This window comes from Populus euphratica, unplaced genomic scaffold, assembly GCF_000495115.2.
Source record: "Populus euphratica unplaced genomic scaffold, PopEup_1.0 scaffold228.1, whole genome shotgun sequence".
Classification (NCBI taxonomy): Eukaryota; Viridiplantae; Streptophyta; class Magnoliopsida; order Malpighiales; family Salicaceae; genus Populus; species Populus euphratica.
In genome coordinates, this window is record NW_011500111.1 from 176,118 (window position 1) to 203,264 (window position 27,147).

At 34.4% G+C, this 27,147-nt stretch overlaps 3 protein-coding genes, 1 long non-coding RNA gene and 1 pseudogene across 11 annotated transcripts in view; 3 read left to right on the top strand and 2 right to left on the bottom strand.

Moving 5' to 3' along the window:
• LOC105109765 (disease resistance protein RPS6-like) lies at window positions 1–24,145 on the top strand. Of its 7 annotated transcripts, XM_011004566.1 has the most exons (8): window positions 5–317; window positions 467–1,421; window positions 2,156–3,248; window positions 3,385–3,696; window positions 3,782–4,369; window positions 19,184–19,739; window positions 19,878–20,131; window positions 20,219–20,996. In XM_011004566.1, exons 2-8 carry the CDS (start codon window positions 844–846, stop codon window positions 20,768–20,770), a joined length of 3,933 nt encoding a protein of 1,310 aa, XP_011002868.1. In that variant the 5' UTR covers window positions 5–317; window positions 467–843; the 3' UTR covers window positions 20,771–20,996. The 7 variants fall into 7 exon arrangements, with proteins under 7 accessions (XP_011002869.1, XP_011002865.1, XP_011002870.1 ...); XM_011004567.1 differs by lacking the exon at window positions 20,219–20,996 and adding an exon at window positions 23,131–23,591 and having other exon boundaries at window positions 1–317; window positions 19,184–19,926; XM_011004563.1 differs by adding an exon at window positions 23,904–24,145 and having other exon boundaries at window positions 2–317; window positions 19,184–20,637.
• Window positions 9,492–22,367, top strand: LOC105109764 (putative disease resistance protein At4g11170). 2 transcript variants are annotated; one of them, XM_011004561.1, is made up of 4 exons: window positions 9,492–10,184; window positions 16,909–17,995; window positions 18,100–18,216; window positions 22,247–22,367. In XM_011004561.1, the coding sequence occupies exons 1-4, from the start codon at window positions 9,511–9,513 to the stop codon at window positions 22,298–22,300; spliced, it is 1,932 nt and encodes a 643-aa protein (XP_011002863.1). In that variant the 5' UTR covers window positions 9,492–9,510; the 3' UTR covers window positions 22,301–22,367. The 2 variants fall into 2 exon arrangements, with proteins under 2 accessions (XP_011002863.1, XP_011002864.1); XM_011004562.1 differs by having other exon boundaries at window positions 9,493–10,184; window positions 18,100–18,215; window positions 22,226–22,337.
• LOC105109763 (uncharacterized) lies at window positions 10,674–10,912 on the bottom strand. The gene is made up of 2 exons (XR_839322.1): window positions 10,837–10,912; window positions 10,674–10,806 (listed from the first exon to the last, which is right to left on the bottom strand). It is a non-coding gene; the product is annotated as an uncharacterized LOC105109763 (long non-coding RNA).
• LOC105109761 (60S ribosomal protein L5) overlaps window positions 21,443–27,147 on the top strand; it is a 21,654-nt gene continuing 15,949 nt past the window's right edge. Inside the window, exon 1 of the mRNA XM_011004560.1 lies at window positions 21,443–21,449. The gene's annotated coding sequence lies outside the window, so the exon portion shown is untranslated. The remainder of the gene's footprint in view (window positions 21,450–27,147) is intronic.
• The window catches only part of LOC105109789 (uncharacterized), an 8,655-nt pseudogene continuing 5,725 nt past the window's right edge, over window positions 24,218–27,147 (bottom strand).

The following is a 27,147-nucleotide window of genomic DNA, read 5'->3' on the forward strand; positions in this document are numbered from 1 at the left end:
GGGATCAATTAGGCGCAATGTGGTAAAAAGGGCACAGTTTTGACAAGAAAGAAGCACAAATGCCCATATCCGCAAACCATCCAATCCTCCTTATCCGTATAAAAACCCATATCCACGAACACTGCCTCCCTCGCTTTGCAATTCACTCTCCCATTCCTTACTTGAAGAAGATCAGCCCAAGAAAAGGGCGGTGAAGATTCGTTTAGCAAGACTGTGATGCAAAAACAGGGCATTTTACAGAATTGTTGCTGCTGATAGCAATACTCCAAGAGATGGCAAACACCATCAAGTTGTTGGTTTCTATGACCCCTTTGCAGGTTCCCTCTTCTTCTTACCCTTCTCTTATTATTTTCATATGCTCAGTTCACATGAAGATTTTTTTTTTTCTAATTTTAAAGACCTGGACTTTGAAGGCTTATTGGGTTTATTTTCAGGTTCTCAAATAATCATTGCATGGTATGTGTAGGTAACTTTGTCAGCTTTCACTGGATCATCCAGATTTCAGGTTGACCGGGCCAATTGCTGGTCTGGTTTTTGACAGATACTGATCCGGCCAAGGCTCCACATCACCAAATAAATCAAAGAAAAAAGAAAAAAAATAACAAAGCATTTGATTGTTGCTTGTCTATTATTGGGAATTTCCAGGAAGTCAACGATGTGCACCCTCTGTACATGAGAAAATATTTGGATTTGAAACCCCCATTATTACAATTATACATGTGCCTAAGCTACTGATTCAAAATCAGCATCTTTTTTCCTTGAGTTACTTCCGTTCTCTCCCTACAGACTTACCCTGCCACCAGAGTCTCACTCTTGTTTCTTTGACTGTTTCTTCACAAAACAATGGCGATGTTTTTCTTGTTTCTCTCTATCTTTTTGTTTGTTTATATCTGGAGATTCATCATACGAAGCCGTCATGTTTCTCCATCCCCATCTACTCCTTCCACTTTAACCACCGCCCAGCCACAAGTAATTAAATATGATGTCTTCCTTAGTTTCAGAGGAGTAGACACTCGTTCTGATTTTACCAGTCACCTCTATGCTGCTTTAAACCGGAAACAAATCCTAACTTTCATAGATTATCAGCTTGTGAGAGGAGATGAGATTTCGGCATCACTTCTGAGAACAATTGAAGAGGCCAAGCTTTCTGTGATTGTTTTTTCTGAAAACTATGCATCTTCCAAATGGTGCTTGGAGGAGCTTGCAAAGATTTTTGAACGTAGAAAAAATAATGGACAGATAGTTATTCCAGTATTCTACCAGGTGGATCCATCCCATGTAAGAAATCAAACAGGGAGGTTTGGGGATGCATTTGCTAGACTTATAAAGAAGAAAGCTTTGACGATGGACAAAGAGCAGAGCTTCAGAGACGCTTTGACGGATGCAGCCAATCTATCTGGATGGAGCTTAGGGAAGTCTGAGTAAGCTCTTGAAATATATCCCATAAGAAAATATTCGTTCATTTCTTGAGGATTTGAAATTTAATTTAAAATTATTGTGAGTGATGAGCTCTTTGAATCTATATTTATTTTATTTGATTTTGAAAACGTTAAAGCAAAACACTTGTACAGATCTTAAGCTTTAGGAGGTAGAAAGCAGATACTTAGGAATCCTTATATTAAATTTTATCAGGACAATCAATGTTTTCTTGAAATTGGGGCATTAATAGTCTATTTATTTGAGGTGAAAAAGGATTATGGTATGTTGGAAAATAATATAAATCATATCTTGAGATCTTCTTGACTTTTTTTTGTTGAGATGATTCTATATACGATGATATGAGAAAACATCTTATGCATTTGTATTTCATTGATTTTCCTAGATAAACACCGATTACAAGTAGTTTTTCAAGGATTGATTAGCTGTAGCATAAGATAAGTAGGGAGCTGCTGCATATTTCTGAACTCAAATTCATTCTCTCAAGAGGCCCAGTAAGAGAATCTTGTCCAGTTTATGAATACATGCTCACCTTATAAAAGAGCAGAATATAGATGGAGGCTCTTCCTTTCTTTCCCACCATATAATTCAGATCCTATACGTGCCTACTATGTATAGATGTAGCTACTAAGGAGTGAGTATGTTTATATGTTTGTTGTTTCTTCTAGTCTGGTCCATTCTGACTAACAAATATGTGTGTGCTCTTCTTGTTTGTTAGGCTGGAGTCTGAATTTATTGAGAAGATCGTTGGAGATGTTTTGAACAAATTGCATGCCATGTCTTCAAGTCACACTACGGGTTTATTTGGAATTGATGCTCGCATTCACAAAGTTGAGTCTTTGTTAAATATGGAATCTCAAGATGTTCTCATTGTAGGGATATGGGGAATGGGTGGTATAGGTAAGACAACGATTGCTGAAGCTGTGTGCAACAAGGTTCGTTCTCGATTTGAAGGAATCTTTGTTGCAAACTTTAGGCAAGAATTAAAAGCACGTCCCATGGCTGATTTGCAAAGAAGCTTTCTTTCACAGCTGCTTGGCCAAGAAATTCTGAAAATGGGCTCCTTGAGTTTTCGAGATTCTTTTGTGAGGGATAGACTTCGTCGTAAAATGGTTTTTATTGTTCTTGATGATGTGGATGATTTAATGGCTTTGGAAGAATGGAAAGAATTGCTTCATGGACGACACAGTTCATTTGGTCGAGGCAGTAAAGTTCTCATAACAAGTAGGGACAGGCAAGTGCTTAGTAATATAGTAGATGAAACATACAAGGTTGAGCGGTTGAACTATGAAGAAGCTCTTCAACTCTTTAGCTCAAAAGCCTTGAAGAATTGCATCCCCACAATTGATCATAGAGACTTGATAAAAAGGATTGCGAGTCATGTACAAGGCAATCCGTTGGCTCTTATAGTTTTGGGTTCCTCTCTCTATGGTAAAAGCCCAGAAGAATGGTACAGTGCATTGAATAAACTAGCTCAGAACCCTCGAATCGAAAATGCATTGAGAATTAGTTACAATGGGTTGGATCAAGAACAACAATCAATATTTCTTGATATAGCACATTTCTTCAGAAAATTTGAGCAAAACCAAGCTACAAGAATATTAGATGGCTTTTATGGCCGGCCTGTGATTTTTGATATAAGCATGCTCATTAATAAGGGTCTCATAACTACTTCTCGTAACATGCTAGAAATACATGATTTACTACAAGAAATGGCATTTAACATTGTTCGTGCAGAATCTAAGTTTCCTGGCAAACGCAGCAGGTTGTGTCATCTTACTGACATCGTTCATGTATTGGAGGAAAATAAGGTTAAAGCTGAAGTCATTAGATATCTTTCTTTTCTCTACTCTGACATACCAACCGAGAGGTTTCATATTTTCTCAAAAGTTGATTTTTTGAGTACATTGTATGGTTGTCTGTTTATTCTTTATTCTTGTTTAACAGGGAGCTGAAGAAATTGAAGGCATATCTTTGGACATGTCCAGGTTATCGAGACAGATACAATTGAAATCTGATGCCTTCGCAATGATGGATGGTCTTAGATTTATCAAATTCTTTTTTGGTCATTTGTCCCAAGATAACAAAGATAAAATGCAACTTCCTCCTACTGGCCTTGAATATCTTTCTAATAAGCTGAGATATTTGCACTGGGATGGATTCCCTTCAAAATCCTTGCCGCATGTTTTTTGTGCTGAACATCTTGTCGAGCTTAACTTAAGCAGGAGCAAGGTTGAAAAACTTTGGACCGGAGTACAGGTATGATTTAATTGCTGCAGATTTATGATCAGAAATATGTAGTTGGAGGTGCTAACTTTCTAGTTATGCCTTTTCCTGTTGACAGGATGTTGGAAATTTACGAAAATTTGTACTATCTTACTCTCCATATTTGATGGAATTGCCAGATCTATCAAAGGCCAGAAATTTGGTGTCCTTACACCTTGTAGACTGTCCAAGTTTAACCGAGGTTCCGTTATCTCTTCAATATCTTGACAAGCTGGAAGAACTTGATCTCAATTTTTGCTATAATCTTAGAAGTTTTCCAATGCTTGATTCAAAGGTTCTCAAAGTACTTTCCATAAGTCGGTGCCTAGATGTGACCAAGTGTCCAACGATTTCACAAAATATGAAAAGCTTATATTTAGAGGAAACTTCAATCAAAGAAGTTCCACAATCAATTACTAGCAAGTTGGAAAATCTTGGTCTGCATGGTTGCTCAAAGATCACCAAGTTTCCAGAGATTTCAGGGGATGTAAAAACATTGTATCTAAGTGGAACTGCTATTAAAGAGGTGCCCTCATCAATCCAGTTTCTCACAAGACTCCGCGTATTGGATATGAGTGGTTGCTCAAAACTTGAGAGCTTCCCAGAAATCACAGTGCCTATGAAATCATTGGTGGATCTTAACTTGAGTAAAACAGGCATTAAAGAGATACCCTCATCACTTAAGCATATGATATCTTTAAGAAGTCTAGGGTTAGATGGAACACCTATTGAAGAGCTACCCTTATCAATCAAAGATATGGTATGTTTGAGATATCTGGCTTTGCATGGAACACATATTAAAGCTTTACCTGAGCTTCCACCTTCGCTGAGGTCTCTAACAACACATGACTGTGCATCACTAGAAACCATGATATTAAAAATCAATATCGGCAGATTATGGGATGGATTGAATTTTGCAAATTGCTTCAAATTGGATCAGAAACCACTGATAGCAGCAATGCATTTGAAAATTCAGGTATCTCTCTTAACCCCATCTCTCTTTCTTCTCTTTTTCTTTCTTGCTTCATCACATTTTCGAAATGTGACTTTTTTGTTACAGTCCGGAGATAAGATTCCATATAACAGAATTCAAATGGTTCTACCGGGGAGTGAAATTCCAGAATGGTTCAGTGACAAAGGAATTGGATCTTCACTCAGCATACAGTTGCCCTCAAATTGTCATCAGCTCAAGGGAATTGCTTTCTGCCTTGTCTTTCTACTCCCTCTTCCCTCCCATGAGATGCTTTATGAATTCGATGATCATCCTGAAGTTCGCTTATATTTTGATTGCCATGTTAAGAGTAAAAAGGGTGAGCATGATGGTGATGATGAAGAAGTCTTCGTTTCCAAGAAAAGCTATAGAATATTCAATTTCTTGAAGACATGTGACTCAGATCACATGTTTCTACACTATGAGCTTGAATTAGTAAATCATATCCGTAAATATTCTGGCAATGAGGTTACATTTAAATTCTACCATGAAGTGGACAACTGGAGTACGAAAGTAGGTCATGAGATTCGAAAGCCTTGCGAGTTGAAAAGCTGTGGTGTATATCTGCACTTTGATGAAAATCTACAGGCCGGCACTTTGTTAAGGATCTTCCTTAACAAACAAAAGTTTAGAAGAAAATTGAGGGAGAAATAGAAGAAATTGAAAGGGGGAGAGAGAGAGAGTTCTGCAATTACTGCAAATTGTTCTTCAAGTAGTTTTCAAGATTCCTGTACTAGCTGCTTCTTCTGGTACTACTAACTTGCTGCGGTTGCAATCCTTCTCTATAACTAACTTTGACCTTAAACTGCAATTTGTAACACATTTATGATGAGGATTTGAAGCAAGTAGTTTTGAGAAGGATTCAGTTTACTATACGAATTATGAATGATTAACTTTGTGGGGTAATGCATTTGTAATTTTATTTTCTTATGTATATGTAGTTTAATATGACCACTGGTAGCACTGATTGTTCATAGTTTATTCTGTCAGCAGTTAAAGTCTCAAAAATATGTTTTTAAAGCACAAAGGTCATCAAGTATAGGGAAAAATAATTTTTAGTTTGAAATTTTTGGGTTTAGGCTAACATTATCGATAGGACTAATACTATTGCCTACGTATCATCAAGTGAAATAACTGTATTTAGTCTGTATTCCGGTAACCAAAGCTTCACTCCTTCCTTTTGATTATGTTGTAATGCTGACTGAATCCAATCCATAAACCCGGAAACGAAACAAAGTTCGTTCCCTTTCGTCACTGAAGCACTAATCATGCTTAATTTTTAGCTTTGCTGTTTGGGGAAGATATATATGTTGATTAGTTAGCTTAGCTTTTGCAGTCGCTTGATGTATTACTATAAGTCAATTATGAATGCTGTATTACCTTGTGAAGCAAGTTTTTTTATTTTTCTTATCACGTTCAATTTATGCTGTATTACTTCTATAAGTTATATGCTTTCACTCCTTGTTTTTGTTGTGTTTGTGTTTCTGGTTTTTGGAGTAATAAAAAATTATCCAAGTATTTAAGTTTAACTTGGAGATTGCCGTTTAAGGTGTCGTGGGTAATGCTAGAGGTTTAGCAAGATAAACATGTTTAGCTTTTGATTCTTAATTGCTAAACATCTATTTTAGGCAGGAGATAACTTCACAATGAGAGAGTTATCTGTTCACTTTTGCCAACTTTGAATTAAAGGAGGAGAAAACTGATGGATCAATCTTTAGTTTGCACGAAGCTCTTGTATGGCTGCTTCTATTTGCCTGTTTGATTAAATGGGTTGGCACAATGTCTTTCATCTTGTTTAGTTGATTTTGGTTTTCTACTTGCTTCCGCAGGTATTGGTTATCTGTCGGTGCTCAGCCTACAGACACGGTGCGTGGCATTCTTATGAGAGCTGGTTTAATATCGCCACCGCCGATGGTTGTTATGGGGCAGAAAAAGGGACCAGCTGGTGAGACCTCGAATCCAGAGAAGTCAATTACCCTGTAAAAGTTACCATTTCTGTTGCTTTTATGTTTCTTCTGTTTTGTACCTGTATGCTTGGTCCAGCACTGAATGGGTGGAGAGGTAAATTTCCTTTCCAGGTTGTTGAATGAATTCAAGTTTAAATTCTCTTAATTCATGCTTGTGTTCATTGTATTTGTTCTTTATGCTTATGTCCAACCACCTGTTAAGACAAGGCTATGAGATGATCATCCTGTTGTACAGCTTAATATTGCTCAGTCTAGCATGATAGGCTGCGCATCCTCTTAAATTCACATCTTTTTCCTATTCTGAGCTCACTTTCCTGTAATGCAGATTAACTGTTAAAAGGGCTTCATAGATTTCAAACGCGTGAGAATCTGGAACATCTGCGTCATGATGTTCCTGTCCTTGTACTTGAGAAAATATTCATTGCTGATTGTTGTGTCATTAGCAATTAGATGATTGCAGTATTAATTCTTCAACTTTACACCTTTTCTTAATCAAGCATATGAACTTTGTTGTTTTCTTTTTGGGTCAATTTTCCTGTTATTTAATGATGCCTTATTTTCCTTTAAATCAATATGGGTACTTTAACTTTTATTTTATGTCAATCAAATGAATACACTATAATCTTATTTATTTATTTATTTAGATATACCTTCTTCTTTTTTACTATTCCAATCAAGAAATTTAATGAATTTTTCATTTTCAAATATGGTTTTTTTATTATTAAAAGTACCCTAAAAAATAAGATTATTTTTTATAGATGAAAATATTTTAAATTAAAATATATGCATGTAAAAAAACTAAAATAAGTTATTTTAAGAAAAACTAGTTTAGTTCATGTTCAGTAATCTATATAAAGACTGAAAAAGATTTTATAATTAATTTAAACCAATAAATAAATTATTAATATAATTAAAATATTTATTATTTTAATGAGATTAATGAATATTGTATGATTACAATATAAATAGAAAAAGATTGAAATAGTGAAAAAAGACCACATTAAAAATATTATGAACTTAGTTAATTAAAAAAGTTACTTGATTAAAATGATAAAAAAATTGTTAACCAACATTGCTATAAATTGCAAGCATCTTATTTAGTATCCAACTAGATAAATTACTTGTGCTAACTAGATAGATGACTTCTGCTAACTAGTGAGCCGAATTAAAATCAAATTATTTTTAAAATTAAAAAACTCAAACAATATTAGTATTAAAATAAAAAATAAAACAATTTGGGACTTGAGTTATAGATTTGAATGCTTTCAATAATATCAATTAATTTAATAATATAAATAAAAACCAACAATAAAAAAAAGTCACTAAAAACTAATATAAAAAAAGAATATATGCTAATATTATAAAAATATGCCCTTTATATATTCTTAAAAAGTATCAATGATTTTATTTGATAACAAAATAAAAATTAAAAGAGAACGAGATAACCTCATTAAATAAAATAAAAGTTCAATTACTAGAAAATTAAATGTTGAAGTACAAACTAAAAAAAATTAATTTAAAAAAATAAAAAATCATAACTCAAGTCAGTATGTCAAATTTATGACTTAATTATGAAACAAAGATAATTTCATATAAAATAAATAAAATAAAATAATAAAAACCAACTCTTAAACAAACTAAATGATGAAAAGCAAAACTAAAAAAAATAAATCAAATCAATCCAAATTAACTCAATTAACTCGTGATTTGATATATAAAATTGGAATAAACTAAAAAAAAAAAGCAAAACAAATCATGAATTTTAAGGCATCATTATAACTAAATTACCCTTAATTTATATTGATTATAATTAAAAAGCCAGGTGAAGATACAACCAAAAAAAAACTCTCAACATTAACATTAATTTTAATTTTTTTACTTTTAAAAACAATATAGTAATTTCACTATACTATCAAAACATTAAAAGATAGAAATATCTATAAATTCTAGTTTAATTTATTTTTTACTTTTGAGGATATTTAAATTATTATATTTTATTTCTAAAATTTTTAAAGACTGATTTGTTTTTATTTAATATGACAATGATAATAGATCACATGAAAAGGCTGTATTGTTTTTAATGACTAATTAAATAATTTTATTTTAGAGGTGTAAAATAATTACTTTATTATTTTAATCCAAATTATGTGTCTTTAATGTACAATAAATGATTAAGCTGTTAGTTTTTTTATTAATTTTAATTTTGATTAAAAGACATAGAAAGTTGTCTAAACCCTTTTTACAGACAAAGCAATGATTTCAGTATTTTTCATGGGTCTGCATAAGAGTCCAATTGTTTCTAGCCAATCTAAGTAGCAGTCTATCTCATAGTTGTGGAATCCAATTCAGGGGTATATTTGACTAAAAATAATGTCTCAAGTTATATAAATTAATTTAAGTTAATTAAAAAATTAAAAAAATTAATTAGGATTTTAATATTGTATATAAATTTTTTTTAAAAACAATTTATATGATTAAAAAATATATGTTATAAATAATAAATTCTAAAAATTATTTTAAAATATGTTTTTGCTCTTAAAAGTCTCAGGAAACGCCTATACTCTCTCAACCTTCACTTTTGTTCTTGCTCCTCCTAATTGATTTGATGTTTTTCACGTTGTTATACAATTGGGATCGTTTAACCAATATTTTTCACTTGTTGAAAATTAGGGTGTGGTGGATTTGATGTTTTATTTTTTGGTTCATAAAAGAAGTTTTTGATGGGTTTTACAGTCCAGATTTTAACCAAACCCGGCTAAGACTGGTTTATTGGGGTCGAAGACTTGATTGTTGCGTGTCTTTATTAGGTCGAAGGCTTGATGCCCTTTCCTACCATATCACATATAAACAATGAACAAGACCAGAAATTTCCAGGAAGTCAACGTCTTTTACCCTGCCACCGGAGTCTTACTCTTGTTTCTTCGACTGTTTCTCCACAAAACAACGGCGGTGTTTTTGTTGTTTCTCTCTATCTTTTTGTTTGTTTATATCTGGAGATTCATCATACGAAACCGTCATATATCTCCATCACCATCTACTCCTTCCACCTTAACCACCGCGCAGCCACAAGGAATGAAATATGATGTCTTCCTTAGTTTCAGGGGAGAAGACACTCGTTTTGATTTTACCAGCCACCTCTATGCCGCTTTGAACCGGAAACAAATCCTAACTTTCATAGATTATCAGCTTGTGAGAGGAGATGAGATCTCGGCATCACTTCTGAGAACAATTGAAGAGGCCAAGCTTTCTGTGATTGTTTTTTCTGAAAACTATGCATCTTCCAAATGGTGCTTGGAGGAGCTTGCAAAGATTTTTGAGTGTAGAAAAAATAATGGACAGATAGTTATTCCGGTATTCTACCAGGTGGATCCATTCCATGTAAGAAATCAAACAGGGAGGTTTGGGGATGCGTTTGCTAGACTTATAAAGAAGAAAGCTTTGACGATGGACAAAGTGCAAAGCTTCAGAGACGCTTTGACGGATGCAGCCAATCTATCTGGATGTACCTTATTAGGGAATTCTGAGTAAGCTCTTGAAATATATCCCATGAGAAAATATTCGTTCTTTTGTTGAGTATTTGAAATTTAATTTAAAATTATTGAAAATGATGAGATCTTTGAATCCGTATTTATTTTATTTGATTTTGAAAACATTCTAGCGAAACACTTGTACATATCTTAAGTTTTAGGAGACAGAAAGGAGATACTTAGGAATCCTTATGTTAAATTTTATTAGGACAATCAATGTTTTCTTCGATTGTTTCACTTGAAATCGGGTCATTAATAGTCTATTTATTTGAGGTGAAAAAGATCATGATGCATTAAAAAATAATATTAATTATATATTTTGAGGTTTTTTCCTAACAACTTAAACTTTTTTAATTGAAATGATTATATGATATGATGATTTGAGAAAACATATGCATTTGCATTTCATTGATTTTCTTAGATATACAGTAGTTTCCAATTTCAAGGATTGATTAACTGTAGCTTGAGATAAGTAGGGAGCTGCTGCATATTTCTGAACTCAAATGCATTCTCTGGAGAGGCCAAGTAAGAGAATCTCGTCCAGGTTTATGATTCATGTGTTACATTATCACTATCCATTGCCAATAATGATACTCAATTACTCGTACCTGTCTACTATGTATAGATGTAGCTACTAAGGAGTGAGTATGTTTATATGTTTCTTCTTGTCCGGTCCATTTTGACTAACAATTAGGTGTGTTCTTCTTGTTTGTCAGGCTGGAATCTGAATTTATTGAGAAAATCGTTGGAGATGTTTCGAACAAATTGCAAGCCATGTCTTCAAGTCACACTACGGCTCTATTTGGAATTGATGTTCGTGTTAACAAAGTTGAGTCCTTGTTAAATATGGAATCTCCAGATGTTCTCATTGTCGGGATACGGGGAATGGGTGGTATCGGTAAGACAACGATTGCTCAAGCTATGTGCAACAAGGTTCGTTCTCGATTTGAAGGAATCTTTTTTGCAAACTTTAGGCAAGAATTAGAAACAGATTCCATGGCTGATTTGCAAAGAAGATTTCTTTCACAGCTGCTTGGCCAAGAAATCATGAACATGGGCTTCTTGAGTTTTCGAGATTCTTTTGTGAGGGAGAGACTTCGTCGTAAAAAGGTTTTTATTGTTCTTGATGATGTGGATGATTCAATGCCTTTGGAAGGATGGACAAATTTGCTTGATGGACGACACAGTTCATTTGGTCGAGGCAGTAAAGTTATCATAACAAGTAGGGACAAGCAGGTGCTTAAGAATGTAGTAGACAAAACATACGAGGTTGAGGGGTTGAACCATGAAGAATCTCTTAAACTCTTTAGCTCAAAAGCCTTGAAGAATTGCAACCCCACAATTGATCATAGAGAATTGATAGAAAAGATTGTAAGTCATGTACAAGGCAATCCGTTGGCTCTTATAGATTTGGGTTCCTCTCTCTATGGTAAAAGCACTGTAGAATGGCGCAGTGCATTGAATAAACTAGCTCAAAACCCTCGAATCGAAAAGGTGTAAAGAATTAGTTACAATGGGTTGGATCAAGAATAACAATCCATATTTCTTGATATAGCACTTTTCTTCAGAAAATTTGAACAAAACCAAGCTACAAGAATATGAGATGGCTTTTATTGTCGGCCTGTGATTTTCGATAGAAGAACGATCATTGATGAGTGTCTCATAACTACTTCTCATAACATGCTAGATATGGCATTTAGCATTGTTCGTCTAGAATTTAAGTTTCCTGGAAAACTGATGCGGAACGATAAACATAGACTTGGTTTCCATTATGATTTACCAAATTGTGCCAATTACACCATAAATACATGAAAGACAAGACTTCTGGGGTAGGATATACTCACATCTTCAGGGCCATTGTAAGAAGCAACCCGCCGATAAATAGTCTGGTGGAGAGTGAGAAACCAATAATTAGAGAAACTTAAGGTTCACTAAACTAAATTTAGCAATGACATAAAACTTTCCCCAGGACACATGCAAAATAGACAAAGGGGATCTAGCTTAATGGTCGAATGCACGCCATTTTTATGGAATACATCGAAGGATCTGAGTACTTGCAAAATATCAGAAAAGTGTGAAATTTGTTTTGAACATTATCAGCTTAGAAATCAACATCTGTGTGCGCGAAAGAACCATTGACCAAAGCACTATAACAAATAAGAGTATACCTGACTGAGGCCAATTATAGCAGTAAATTGTAAATTATAAGGTCTTCTCCCACTTTGAAACCAAGTTCAAGCTTGGTTGGCAAGAAAAATGTGAGGAAAGCAACGCAAATGAAAAGAAAAAAATATATAGAAAACATCTGTGTGTGTGAAAGAACCAGTGACCAAAGCACTATAACAAATAAGAGTATACCTGACTGAGGCCAATGATGACAGTAAATTGTAAATTATAAGGTCTTCTCCCACTTTGAAACCAAGTTCAAGCTTGGTTGGCAAGAAGAATGTGAGGAAAGCAACGTAAAGGAAAAGAAAAAAATATATAGAATATAGAAAACATGAATTTATATCATTGGTTCTATATGATAATAAAAAAGCTCATAATATCAGTCACAACCCAATACTAAGTTTTTTATTTTAATAGAGAAAATGGCGGTGAAGATTCGTTTAGCAAGATTGGGATGCAAAAACAGGGCATTTTACAGAATTGTTGCTGCTGATAGCCATACTCCAAGAGATGGCAAACACCTTCAAGGCGTTGGTTTCTACGACCCCTTAGCAGGTTCCCTCTACTTCTCTTATTATTTTCATATGCTCAGTTCACAGAAGATTTTTTTTCTTTCTAATTTTAAAGACCTGGACTTTGAAGGCTTATTGGGTTTATTTCAGGTTCTCATATCATCAATGCATGGTATGTGTAGATAACTTTGTTACTCAAGACTTGGGGGATAATGCATTTGTAATTTTATTTTCTGATGTATATGTAGTTTTATATGACCATTGATAGCAATGATTGTTCATAGTTCATTCTGTCATCAATTAAAGGCTCAAAAATATGTTCGTAGTTCTTAGTTTTAGTAGTTTTGTAGGTTAATTTTCATCTATTTTAATTTAAATCTAGTCCAAACTAAGGTCACTGGATCAAGGTTTTAAGAAAGTGTATTTCTTTCCTCTTTCATTTTTCCGCATAAGGTTGGATGGAGCCCAGAAATGAGATGCAAGCTCACATCATGAAAATGGGTCAAAATTCAAAAACATTCTATCAAGTTGCCAAAGCAGGGGCCAATCCGCTTCTTGATGCTCGGGCAATAATAGCCATATCGATGGGGACGACGACTTGACCTCAAGCCAGATCTGGGCCAATCCTCTTCTTTTTCCAGATTTGCCTTGAGGTCAAGTCGTCGTCCCCATCGATATGGCTTATAATTACTTCTTCTTTTTACATGCTTCCTTCCAGCACATGAACACACACAATCTATTCAAGGGAAAAGGCATCTGCCGATAAAAAAGTAAAAAGGAAAAGGCATCTAAAAAGATGCACAACCTATCATACTAGACCGAGCAATATTCACAGAGGTTGCACGTTGTCGGTCTTCGTGGAAGTTTCCCATCTACAAAGTGATGCGGCAGGAAAGGGCATTTTAGTCACTGTCTGTTTTTATCTTAGTATTTATAAATTTTTATTTGAAATTTATTTTTTTAGTTTTTTTAATTATTTTGATGTATTGAAATTAAAAATATAATATTTTTTAAAATATAAAAATATTATTTTAATATATTAAAAAAAACAATAACTATTAGTTGTTATTAGCATGGATGTTATGTTATTTTCTCTTTAATTTTTTAATTATATATTTTCTTTAAACACGAAACACTTCTAACTCACGTCAGTCTTTAGTTGATTAATTTGTACTTCAAATTCTTTTATAATTTTTATGGAAATTACGTATTCGGTCTTTGTTTGATGCACTATTTGTCTTTGCCTATAAATAATAATTTAATTAATTTTATTTTTTATTTAAAATTTAAAATTTTTTATTTTTTTGGTTTTTTAATATATTGATATAAAAAATAATTTATTAAAAATAAAAAAAATATTTAAAAGTATTTTCAATAAAAAAAACTCTTTAAAAAATTGTTGCAACACTCATAAACACCCTTCTACATATCTTGGGTCCAAGTACTTGTACAAATTAGGATATTTTTGCCTTCACATTATATTATAATAGTTATGATAATTTGATTGAGAAGAACTTATTACACAACCTGTTTGATATATATATATATATGTATGTATGTATATATATATATTAAAATAATATTTTTTATTTTTTAAAATTAATTTTTAATATTAACACCAAAATGGTATAAAAATAAAAAACTAATTTAAAATCAAAAAATCCAAATCCAAATTTAATACATATAAAAGGCTTCCCGTTTTTTTTTTTTTTTTGGATTTGTTAAGACATCAAGTCTTCGGTCAAGTGTTAACACGTATAGAGGAATTTATTGACTCCACATTATATTATAATGGTTATTATGATTTAATTAGGAAGAAATGATATCACTTATTATATTACTAAAATAAAATGATACAGTTAGAGAAATAATATGGTTTATTTTTTTTTTTAGAAAACAACATAGTTTTAAAAAAATCTGCTATTTACATCTCGATTTTAATATATATATATATATGTGATTTTGCAAAATCACAATCTATCCAAATAAATCGGCAGATGCCTTTTTCATTGAATAGAGTGTGTGTATTAATGAGCTGGAAGGAAGCATGTAAAAAGAAGAAGTAATTATAAGTCCTCCTTGAAATTACGTGTTTCCTTTTTCCTTATATATATATATATAATCACCAGCTGTCGTTATCAAGAGTCATAGCAGTGTTGACGAGAAACACGTAATTTCCAAACCCAGCTTCCCGAACACGCTGCCCAAGCACTCGCCAGGAAGCGCACTTAAGGTCGAGTCGTCGTCCCCGTCAATAAACAATATTTTAATAAATTTATTGGGAAGAAAACGAAGTCGTCTTGAAGGAGAGAGGAAGGGACGGGGGATGGGGAATTTCCAGGAAATCAACAAATGGTTACTTCCGCAAAGCCTAAGAAAACACTTGGATTTGATGCCTATAAATTATACATATGCCTAAGGCAGGGTCTTAAACGCTTAAAGCCTACTGATACTCAAAATCAGCCTCATCTTTTTTCCTTGAGTTACTTCCGCTCTCTCCCTCCAAACCTACCTTACCACCAGAGTCCTACTCTTGTCTCTTCGAAATGTTTGCTTATATCTTGAGATTCATCAAACGAAACCGTCATATATCTCCATCGCCATCTACTCCTTCCACCTTAACCACCGCCCAGCCACAAGGAATTAAATATGATGTCGTCCTTAGTTTCAGAGGAGAAGAAACTCGTGTTGGTTTTACCAGCCACCTCCATGCTGCTTTGAAACGGAAACAAATCCTAACTTTCGTGGATGATCAGCATGCGAGAGGAGATGAGATTCCGGAATCACTTCTGAGAACAATTGAAGAGGCCAAGCTTTCTGTGATTGTTTTTTCTGAAAACTATGCATCTTCCAAACGGTGCTTGGAGGAGCTTGCAAAGATTTTTGAACGTAGAAAAAATAATGGACAGATAGTTATTCCCGTATTCTACAAGGTGGATCCATCCCATGTAAGAAATCAAATAGGGAGGTTTGGGGATGCATTTGCTAGACTTACAGGGAATAAAGCTCTGACGTTGGAAGAAGTGCAGAGCTTCAGAGACGCTTTGACGGATGCAGCCAATCTATCTGGATGGAGCTTAGGGAATTCTGAGTAAGCTCTTGAAATATATCCCATGAGAAAATTTTCGTTCATTTATGGAGGATTTGAAGTTTAATTTAAAATTATTGAGAATGATGAGCTCTGTGAATCCATATTTATTTTATTTGATTTTGAAAACGTTGTAGCGAAGCACTTGTATATATAGATATTATGTGGTTGATTGTTTTGTGTTTTAAAATGGTTTTTAAAAAAATTAATTTTATTTTAGTGTTTTCATATTATTTGTGTTTATATTAAAAAATATTTTAAAAAATAAAAAACTGTTATTTAATGTAAAATGTTTGTATAGTTATATATTAAGTGGTTGCTTGTTTTTGTATTTTAAAATGTTTTGTAAAAACTTTAATTTTTTAATTTTAAATTATTTTAATATATTTATATTAAAAATAATTTTTTTTAAGTTATTTGTAGCGAAACGCTTGTATAAATATTAAGGCTTGTATTGGTATTAAGTGGTTGTTTGTTTTTATGTTTCAAAATGTTTTTTTTTAATTATTTTTACTCTTTTAAGATTATTTTGATGTATTTATATTAAAAATAATATATTTTTGAAAAATATTTTTTTGATCCTCACGGTAAATTTTACAGGACAGATAATGTTTTCTTTTGTCGTTAAATAATATTCTATTTATTTGAGGTGAAAAGGATGGTATGAGAAAACATCTTATGCATTTGCATTTAATTGATTTTCTTAGATAAACACCGATTACATGTACTTTCCAGTTTTCAACGCTTGATTAATATAGAATGTCATGTATTTTTACATATCACTGAACTCAATGTTATCATCGATTCATGTGCTACATTAGCCCTATCCATTGCCAGTAATGATGCTCAATTACCCATGCGTGCCTGCTACTAAGGAGCGGGTATGTTTATATGTTTCTTCTTGTCCGGTCCATTTTGACTCACAATTATGTGTGTTCTTCTTGTTTGTCAGGCTGGAGTCTGAATTTATTGAGAAAATCGTTGGAGATGTTTTGGAAAAATTGCATGTCATGTCTTCAAGTCACACTACGACGGGTCTATTTGGAATTGATGTTCGTGTTAGCAAAGTTGAGTCTTTGTTAAATATGGAATCTCCAGATGTTCTCATTGTAGGCATATGGGGAATGGGTGGTATCGGTAAAACAACGATTGCTGAAGCTGTTTGCAGCAAGGTTCGTTCTCGATTTGAAGGAATCTTTTTTGCAAACTTTAGGCAGCAATCTGATTTGCGAAGAAGCTTTCTCTCATGGCTGCTTGGCCAAGAAACTCTGAACACTATGGGATTCTTGAGTTTTCGAGATTCTTTTGTGTGGGAGAGACTTCGTCGCATAAAGGTTTTTATTGTTCTGGATGATGTGTATAATTCAACGGCTTTGGAAGAATGGAGAGATTTGCTTGATGGACGAAACAGTTCATTTGGCCCGGGCAGTAAAGTTCTCATAACAAGTAGGGACAAGCAAGTGCTTAGTAACGTAGTAGACGAAACATACAAGGTTGGGGGGTTGAACTATGAAGACGCTATTCAACTCTTTAGCTCAAAAGCCTTGAAGAATTGCATCCCCACAATTGATCAAAGAGACTTGATAAAACAGATTGCATGGCATGTACAAGGCAATCCGTTGGCTCTTAAAGTTTTGGGTTCCTCTCTCTATGGTAAAAGCATCAAAGAATGGCGCAGTGCATTGAATAAACTAGCTCAGGACCCTCAAATCAAAAAGGCGTTGATAATTAGTTACGAAGGGTTGGATTCAGAGCAACAATCCATATTTCTTGACATAGCACATTTCTTCATCGGACGGGGGCAAGACGAAGCAACAGGAATATTAGATCGCTTATATGGTCGGTCTGTGACGTTCGATATAAGCACGCTCATTGATAAGTGTCTCATAACTTCTAATGATTTTTATCCAAGGCTAGAAATGCATGATTTACTACGAGAAATGGCATTTAACATTGTGCGTGCAGAATCTGATTTTCCTGGCGAACGTAGCAGGTTATGTCATCCTCCTGATGTCGTTCAAGTATTGGAGGAAAATAAGGTTAGATCTACAGCCATTAACTGTCGTTCATGTATTTGCTCAAAAGTTGATGTGTTGGAGCAGGTTGTATTACTGTTTGTTTATTCTTTGTTCTTGTTTAACAGGGAACTCAAAAAATTAAAGGCATATCTTTGGACATGTCTGAGTTATCGAGAGATATACAGTTGAAATCTAATGCCTTCGCAACGATGTATGGTCTTAGATTTCTCGATTTCTATCACGTTGCTTCCTCCGGAAGATATGAAGTATACCTAGGGGGTTCCTTCCGAAAAGATAAAGTGCACCTTCCTCCTACTGGCCTCGAACATCTTCCTCATGAGCTGAGATATCTGCGATGGGATGGATTCCCTTTGAAATCCTTGCCGCCATCTTTTCGTGCTGAACACCTGGTCGAGCTTCAACTACGCAGAAGCAAGCTTGTAAAACTATGGACAGGAGTAAAGGTATGATTTAATTGCTACAGATTTATGATCAGAAATATGAAGTTGGAGGTGCTACCTTTCTAATTATGCCTTTTTCCGTTGACAGGATGTTGGAAATTTAAGAAAAATTGACCTATCTGCCTCTGATGATTTGACGGAACTGCCAGATCTATCAAAGGCCAAAAATTTAGAGTGCTTACAACTCAACGCCTGTCATAGTTTAACCGAGGTTCCGTCGTCTCTTCAATATCTTGACAAGCTGGAAGAACTTGATGTCGAATTTTGCCGTAATATTAGGAGTTTTCCAATGCTTTATTCAAAGGTTCTCAGATTCTTTAATATGTGTCATTGCCCATATTTGACCACGTGTCCAACGATTTCACAAAATATGAAAATCTTACGTTTGTCGGGCACTTCAATCAAAGAAGTTCCACAATCAGTTGCTCGCAAGTTGGAAGTCCTTGATCTACGTAATTGCTCAGAGATGACCAAGTTTCCAGAGATTTCAGGGGTTATAAGACAATTAAGACTACGCGGAACTGCTATTAAAGAGATGCCCTCATCAATCCAGTTTCTCACAAGACTCCCCGCTTTGCAAATGAGTGATTACTCAGAACTTGAGAGCTTCCCAGAAATCACAGTGCCTATGGAATCTTTGGAGATGCTTTTTTTGAGTAGATCAGGCATTAAAGAGATACCTTCGATATCATTTAAGCATATGATATCTTTGAGGGTTCTACATTTAGATGGAACGCCACTTAAAGAGGTGCCCTCGTCAATCCAGTTTCTCACAAGACTCGAAAAGTTGGATATGAGGGGTTGCTCAGAACTTGAGAGCTTCCCAGAAATCACAGTGCCTATGGAATCTTTGGAGATGCTTTTTTTGAGTAGATCAGGCATTAAAGAGATACCTTCGATATCATTTAAGCATATGATATCTTTGAGGGTTCTACATTTAGATGGAACGCCACTTAAAGAGGTGCCCTCGTCAATCCAGTTTCTCACAAGACTCGAAAAGTTGGATATGAGGGGTTGCTCAGAACTTGAGAGCTTCCCAGAAATCACAGTGCCTATGGAATCTTTGCAGAGTCTTAGGTTGAGTAAAACAGGCATTAAAGAGATACCTTCGATATCATTTAAGCATATGATATCTTTGAGGGTTCTATATTTAGATGGAACGCCACTTAAAGAGCTACCCTCATCAATCCAGTTTCTCACAAGACTCGGAGAGTTGGATATGAGTGGTTGTTCAGAACTTGAGAGCTTCCCAGAAATCACAGTGCCTATGAAATCTTTGAAGAGTCTTAGGTTGAGTAAAACAGGCATGAAAGAGATACCTTCGATCCAGTTTCTCACAGTACTCGAAAAGTTGGATATGAGTGGTTGCTCAGAACTTGAGAGCTTCCCAGAAATCACAGTGCCTATAAAATCTTTGCATAGTCTTAGGTTGAGTGAAACAGGCATTAAAGAGATACCTTCGATATCATTTAAGCATATGATATCTTTGAGGTCTCTGCATTTAGATGGAACGCCTATTAAAGCGTTACTTGAGCTCCCCACTTCGCTTTGTTATCTAAATACACGTGACTGTGCATCACTAGAAACCGTGACACCAATCAGCAATAACAACGACTATGGCAATGCATGGGATTTTACAAATTGCTTCAAATTGGATCAGAAACCGCTGGCAGCAGCAATGCATTTGAAAATTCAGGTATCTCTCTTAACCCCCTTGTCTTTCTTTCTTCTCTCTCTCTTGCTTGCTTCATCACATTTTCGAAATGTGACTCTTGTGTTACAGTCCGGAGAGGAGATCCCACATGGCATAATTCAAATGGTTCTACCGGGGAGTGAAATTCCAGAATGGTTCGGTGACAAAGGAATTGGATCTTCAGTTACCATACAGTTGCCCTCAAATTGTCATCAGCTCAAGGGAATTGCTTTCTGCCTTGTCTTTCTATTCCCTCTTTCCTCCTGTGATTTCGATGATCGTTCTTATGTTCGCGTATATGTTCATGTTAAGAGTAAAAACGGTGAGCATGATGGTGATGATGAAGTCGTCTTCGCTTCCAAGAAAGGCCATGCTCTGTCATCTGACTTGAAGACATGGGACTCAGATCACATGGTTCTACTGTACGATCTCCTTTTGGTAAATGATTTGCGTAAAAATTCTGGCAATGAAGTTACATTTAAATTCTACCACGAAGAAGTGAACTACAAAGAGCTGGAGAGAGGTCATACGATCCAAAGGTGGATCCAAAGGCCTAATGTCGAGTCGAAAAGTTGTGGGGTGTATCTGCACTTTGATGAAAATCCACCGGCGGACAAAGGTTACAAAAGAAAATTTTGGTAGATATAAAAGAAATAGAAAGGGAGAGAGAGTTCTGTAATTACTGCAAATTGATCTTCAATTATTGCTTGGTTTTCAAGATAGCTGTAAATAAATATTGTTATTCCCTTGCAACTGACTAACGAACTAACTCTCTGTTATTCAACTAATTCCTCAACTAACTGTAACAACCATCCATCTAACTAATGAATCATGTGCGCATTTATTCTTGCACATGCAGAATACTATAGATAAGAGAGTAAAAAAGCAATTCAATCCAAATACACTAATAGTAAACTGAAGGAAGGATTCAGTTTACTATACAAATTATGAATGACTGTCCTTATGGTCTTCTCCACCTTAATTCACTTGTAAGTTTGGTTTTCTATTTCTACAAATAAACAAATAAATAAATAAATAAATATACACACACACACACGGCCATGTTTTGGATCTTTGATTTCTATTTACTAACCAAATTACGAAAACTTGTTTGTCTCCAGCAATAATTAACCATCAAACACTAAGAGAACCGATTCTTTTTCATGGGTTCGTATCAGCATTCAACCAAATTGAGATGCATTCTGCGAGCGTAATTGTAGCATTATTATATTATAAAAAATATACCGTGCACCTTCTTGCTTATTCGAAAGAAAACCTCGCAGAAATCTCGAGAAAACGCAGGATGTAGCTCTCCCTCTCTGTGATGAAACTTATTGATGAAACTTTCGGTGGGCTTAGAGGCAAGATCAAGAACCAACTTTATCAAAAATCACAGGAGCCAATAAACCCATCTTTCGAAAAACACAATTAACTGATAACAGATCTTATGCAATGTATTATATAATTCTCCATTTTCAAATTGAAGTTACAATCATCTTCCACACTTATCATATTCTCAATTGTTTAATATGAAAAAATAAAACGAGTTAGTAGATTCTCAATTCACAAAACCAAGTTTAATGACTAATGAAGAAACCAAGTTGTTCCGTGAATTCACAGTTGTCCTATCTACCGGGCAGGGTCTTGAAAATTGCAGGGGCAAGAAAGATTTAAATGACCTGAACTAGACATCATTTAAAATTAAAAGAATAGATGGTTCTTACCTTGGCTTGAAAATCTTAGGAAAGATAGATGTGAAAGAAGATTCTAGCGGGCACTCTTCCTCTTTTGCACGCCTACGCTATAACTAATTCTCCGCTTGTAGACGCTGGATGAGACCAGAAGAGGGCATCTCTGATCTACCGATTCACCACTGAACGGCTTTGGCTTTCTTCTTCTACTCGACCGATATAGTAAAAGATCACTTGGATTACGTTCCTGAGAGGCTGAGATACCAGATCTCTTGGTTTTTCAAACTTTAAAGAAAGACATTAGGGCAGAATACATGGTTCTTTACTTCTTTGCTTTTGCTATTAGTGAAGTTAATACACACACATGTATGCTGGGTCTCGCCCGGGTCGACCGGGTCACGAATGGATCGCGATGGTTCCTCCCAAGAATATAAGATGCACCTTCCTCCTACTGGCCTCGAACATCTTCGTAATGAGCTGAGATATCTGCGATGGCATAAATTTCCTTCGAATTCCTTGCCGCCATATGTTCGTGCTGAACACCTTGTCGAGCTTCACCTACGCAAAAGCAAGCTTGAAAAACTTAGGACAGGAGTAAAGGTATGATTTAATTGCTACAGATTTATGATCAGAAATATGAAGTTGGAGGTGCTAACTTTCTAATTATGCCTATTTCTGTTGACAGGATGTTGGAAATTTAAGAAGAATTGACCTATCTGACTCTCCATATTTGACGGAATTACTAGATCTATCAATGGCAAAAAATTTACAGTGCTTAAGACTTGCGAAGTGTCCAAGTTTAACCGAGGTTCCGTCATCTCTTCAATATCTTGACAAGCTGGCAGAAATTTATCTCGAATTTAGCTATAATCTTAGAAGTTTTCCAATGCTTTATTCACAGGTTCTCAGAAAACTGACTATATGGCGGTGCCTAGATGTGACCACGTGTCCAACGATTTCACAAAATATGGTACGGTTAGAGTTGAAACGAACTTTAATAAAAGAAGTTCTACAATCAGTTGCTGGCACGTTGGAATATCTTTATGTAAATGGTTGCTCAAAGATGACCAAGTTTCCGCAGAATTTAGAGGATATAGTAGAATTAAATCTAAGGGTAACTGCTATTAAAGAGGTGCCCTCATCAATCCAGTTTCTCACAAGACTCCGTGATTTGGATATGAGTGGTTGCGCAAAACTTGAGAGCTTCCTAGAAATCACAGTGCCAATGAAATCTTTGGGTATTCTTGACTTGAGTAAAACAGGCATTAAAGAGATACCCTCGTCATCATTTAAGCATATGTTATCTTTGAGGTTTCTATTTTTAGATGGAACGCCTATTAAAGAGCTACCCTTGTCAATCAAAGATATGGTACGTTTGCAATATCAGTATTTGCATGGAACGCCTATCAAAGAGCTACCCTTGTCAATAAAAGATATGGTATGTTTGCAACATCTGACTTTCCATGGAACGGCTATTAAAGCGTTACCTGAGCTTCCCTCTTCGCTGACATTAGGGTTTCAAAGGGATTTCACAAATTGCTTCAAATTGGATCAGAAACCGCTGGTAGCAGCAATGCATTTGAAAATTCAGGTATCTCTCTAAACCCCCTTGTCTTTCTTTCTTCTCTCTCTCTTGCTTGCTTCATCACATTTTCGAAATGTGACTCTTGTGTTACAGTCCGGAGAGGAGATCCCACATGGCATAATTCAAATGGTTCTACCGGGGAGTGAAATTCAAGAATGGTTCGGTGACAAAGGAATTGGATCTTCACTCACCATACAGTTGCCCTCAAATTGTCTTCAGCTCAAGGGAATTGCTTTCTGCCTTATCTTTCTACTCCCTCCCAGGACATGCCTTATGAAGTCGATGATGTTAATGATAATTTATATCTTGATTACCATGTTAAGAGTAAAAACAGTGAGCATGATGGTGATGATGAAGTCGTCTTAGATTCCCAGAGAAGCCTTCTATCACGTTACTTGAGGGCATGTGACTCAGATCACATGGTTCTACGCTACGAGGTCGAATTGGTAAAGCATTTACGTAAATATTCCGGCAATGAAGTTACTTTTAAATTCTACTGGGGAAGGATGGAGGATCATGAGAGCAGAAGGCCTTTCGAGTTGAAAAGCTGTGGGGTGTATCTGCACTTTGATGAAAATCTACGGGCGGACACGGACAGCTACATTTATTTATGACTGTTCAGAAGAAAATAAATTGAGGGAGAAATAAAAGAGATTGAAAGGGAGAGAGAGTTATGTAGTTGCTGCAAATTGATCTTCAATTATTACTTGGTTTTCAAGATAGCTGTAAATAAATATTGTTATTCCCTTGCAACTGACTAACGAACGAACTCTCTGCTATTCAACTAATTCCTCAACTAACTGTAACAACCATCTAACTAATGAATACTAACAACAAAAGAAAAACAGTAAGTAGTCAAGATTCTGTTATTGCATATATTATAACTCTTTAAATAAATAAATAAACTTAAAACTAAGAAATATAAAAATATAAATAAAAAGTAACAAAAATTTTTGAACCGAATTGGGGACCTTAACAGCTAACCAACCTCGCTATAAAACTGGATCCATAGAATCTCTTGACAAAATTTAAGGCCTCTGAAAGTTACAAGTGTATCTACCAGATTGATTACTAGCCACAACCTAGACCTCTTCCTAGATTTAGCCAAGTGACCTTCTTAGATTTAATGCCGCCTCCATAATTATACACCCCACACTCCAATAAATGCCGCCTCGATCACTATTTTTTTTTATTTACATTCTATTTATTTACTAGAAAATAATTTTTAAGAAAAAAATAAATTATTTTTTAATATTTAATAATGTAATAAAAATAAGTTAAAAAATAATTTCTAATGTGTTGTTATGTCATGAAAAATGAGCTAAAAATAACTTATTAATATTTTATTTTTCTCAAGTTTATTAAAATAATAAGGAATAAATCTTACAAATTAAATAGTTGAATGAGAATAAAATTAAAAAAAATATAATTTTATAAATTATATCAAATAAAATAAATAATAATCTAAATAATAGAGATCAAATCTAAAAAATTAAAAAAATAAAAGATGAAGAAATTAAAATAATAATAATCAACATTTCATAAATTATTTCAAATAAAATAAGTAACAATAAAAAAAATGAGAACCAAATTTGATAAATAAAAAAATTTAATGAAAAAATGATAAGGAAAAAGCAAATAGCAATTATAAAAATAAGGACAAAAGTTAATATAAAAATTAAATTTTAAGAGATGAAATTGAAAAATAAAGATTCAAATATATATATATATATATAGCAATTAAAAGTTTGAGGATAAAATTTGATATAATCAATATATATAACAATTAAAAGTTTAAGGATCAAATTTGATATGATCAGCAAATAATAACATTTCTAAATTTTTCACAACTTCCAAGAAGTGTTCTCTGTCTAAATTTTTCAAAAAAACACTTTCCTGAAAATCAAACTATATTTTCCTTTAACTAGAAAGTGTTTTCTGTTGACCAACTTTTCTAACGACAAACAAACACAAGAAAGTTTGAAAAGTGATTTCCAAAAACCACTTTCTAGAAAACAAACATAGCAAAAAAAAAAAAAAACATTTTCCTGAAAACCAAGCCAAATTTTTTTTGACTTGAAAATATTTTTCGTTGACCGGAAAGTGTTTTCCGTTAACCAACTTTTTTAATGACAAATAAACACGGGAAAGTTTGAAAAATAATTTTTCAGAAAACAAATATGGCCTTAATGGAGTCACTGATTCAGGTGATGGATTCGGAACTTCAGTTTCAGATGGTTGGGATTCATGCTTTGCAGCAGCTTGCAGCACCCGGCTTTCAACATCTGAAGATGAAGGTGATGCAGGTAAACCAATGCGGTTGTTTTCCAGTTTTCTTGCTGCCCATGAAAATTCCTGGACTCCAAGTCTAACGGGAGAGAGCAAACGCCTTTAAAGAAGCGTTTGAAATCCTAGTTAATCAAGATTACAACAATCCAAAAACTTGGTTAAACATGATCCAACTACTGAAAAGAAACTAATTGCAAACACCTTCAAAGAAGCATTTGAGATCCCAGTTAATCAAAAATCTTAACAATCCAAAAACTTGATTAAACATGATCCAACTACTGAAAAGAATCTAACTTTGAAAATGATTAAACAACTTCTAAACGTCTGGTGGAGGTTAGGAAATATGAACCTTGATAATGTCATAGGCAGTTTGCTTATCAACATGACTCAGGCTTCTGACATGATCAGAACATGGTCAAGAACCTAGTGTTGAAAGAACATTTAGACACAGAAGAGATTTGCCATATATAAATTTTTCCGTGCCCTTTACTGTGCAAACACCAAGGTTCATTTTGTTAATGTTGTGCTAACATATGACACCTATCTATCTACTAGGTGCGTCTTATATAATTCATTGCGCATTAATAAACATAGACTTGATTTCAGAGCTGGTTCCATTATGACTTACAAAATTGTGCCAATTACACCATAAATACATTAAGGACAAAAGATTTCCGGAGTAGGTTATACCTCACATCTTCCTTAAAATCTTCAGGGTCATTGTAAGAAGCAACCCGCTGATAAATAGTCTGGCGGAGTGTGAGAATCCAAAAATTAGAAAAACTCAAGGTTCACTTAACTAAATTTATCAATGACATAAACCTTTCCCTAGGACACATGCAAAATAGACAAAGGGAATCTCGTTTAATGGTCGTATACATGCTATTTTTACAGAATACATCAAAGGATCTGAGTACTAGCACAATATCAGAATGTGTGAATTTTGTTTTAACCATTATCAGCTCAGCAATCGACATCTATGTGTGTGTGAAAGAAACATTAACCAGAGCACTATAACAAATAAAAGTATACCTGACTGAGGCCAATGATGGCAATAAATTGTAAGGTCTTCTCCCACTCTGAAACAAAGTTCAAGCTTGGTTGACAAGAAGAATGTGAGGACAGCAACAAAAAAGAAAAGAAAAAGAAAACCATCGTCTGTCGAAACATACACAATTCCTATGGCTTGCATACCCAGTTTATGGTAGCCCATCAATTACATATATACAAACACTCATGATGCACATGTTCATACAAGTGTGATTGCACATAGCACACTCTTTTTATTTGTTTTTGAAATAAGTCTCTCCACGTAAATTTACACACGCATTGCACAGACACAAGTACATCTCATATGCCTCTGTGTGCGCATGTTGTTCTGTGCAGTGTGGATACCATTTTGATAGTATCCATTGGGCACCAATGTGCACCCAACAAAGAAATTTCACTCTTTC

What these genes read in the sequence shown, in the direction of transcription:
- LOC105109765 (XM_011004563.1), top strand. Translation starts at nt 844, where the DNA reads ATGGCGATGTTTTTCTTGTTTCTCTCTATCTTTTTGTTTGTTTATATC. An exon ending in TGGAGCTTAGGGAAGTCTGA is followed by an intron (nt 1,422 to 2,155) that starts GTAAGCTCTTGA and finishes CTTGTTTGTTAG; the next exon opens with GCTGGAGTCTGAATTTATTG. An exon ending in AACTTTGGACCGGAGTACAG is followed by an intron (nt 3,697 to 3,781) that starts GTATGATTTAAT and finishes TCCTGTTGACAG; the next exon opens with GATGTTGGAAATTTACGAAA.
- LOC105109764 (XM_011004561.1), top strand. Translation starts at nt 9,511, where the DNA reads ATGAACAAGACCAGAAATTTCCAGGAAGTCAACGTCTTTTACCCTGCC. An exon ending in ACCTTATTAGGGAATTCTGA is followed by an intron (nt 10,185 to 16,908) that starts GTAAGCTCTTGA and finishes CTTGTTTGTCAG; the next exon opens with GCTGGAGTCTGAATTTATTG. An exon ending in GATTTCTCGATTTCTATCAC is followed by an intron (nt 18,217 to 22,246) that starts GTTGCTTCCTCC and finishes GTTCCTCCCAAG; the next exon opens with AATATAAGATGCACCTTCCT.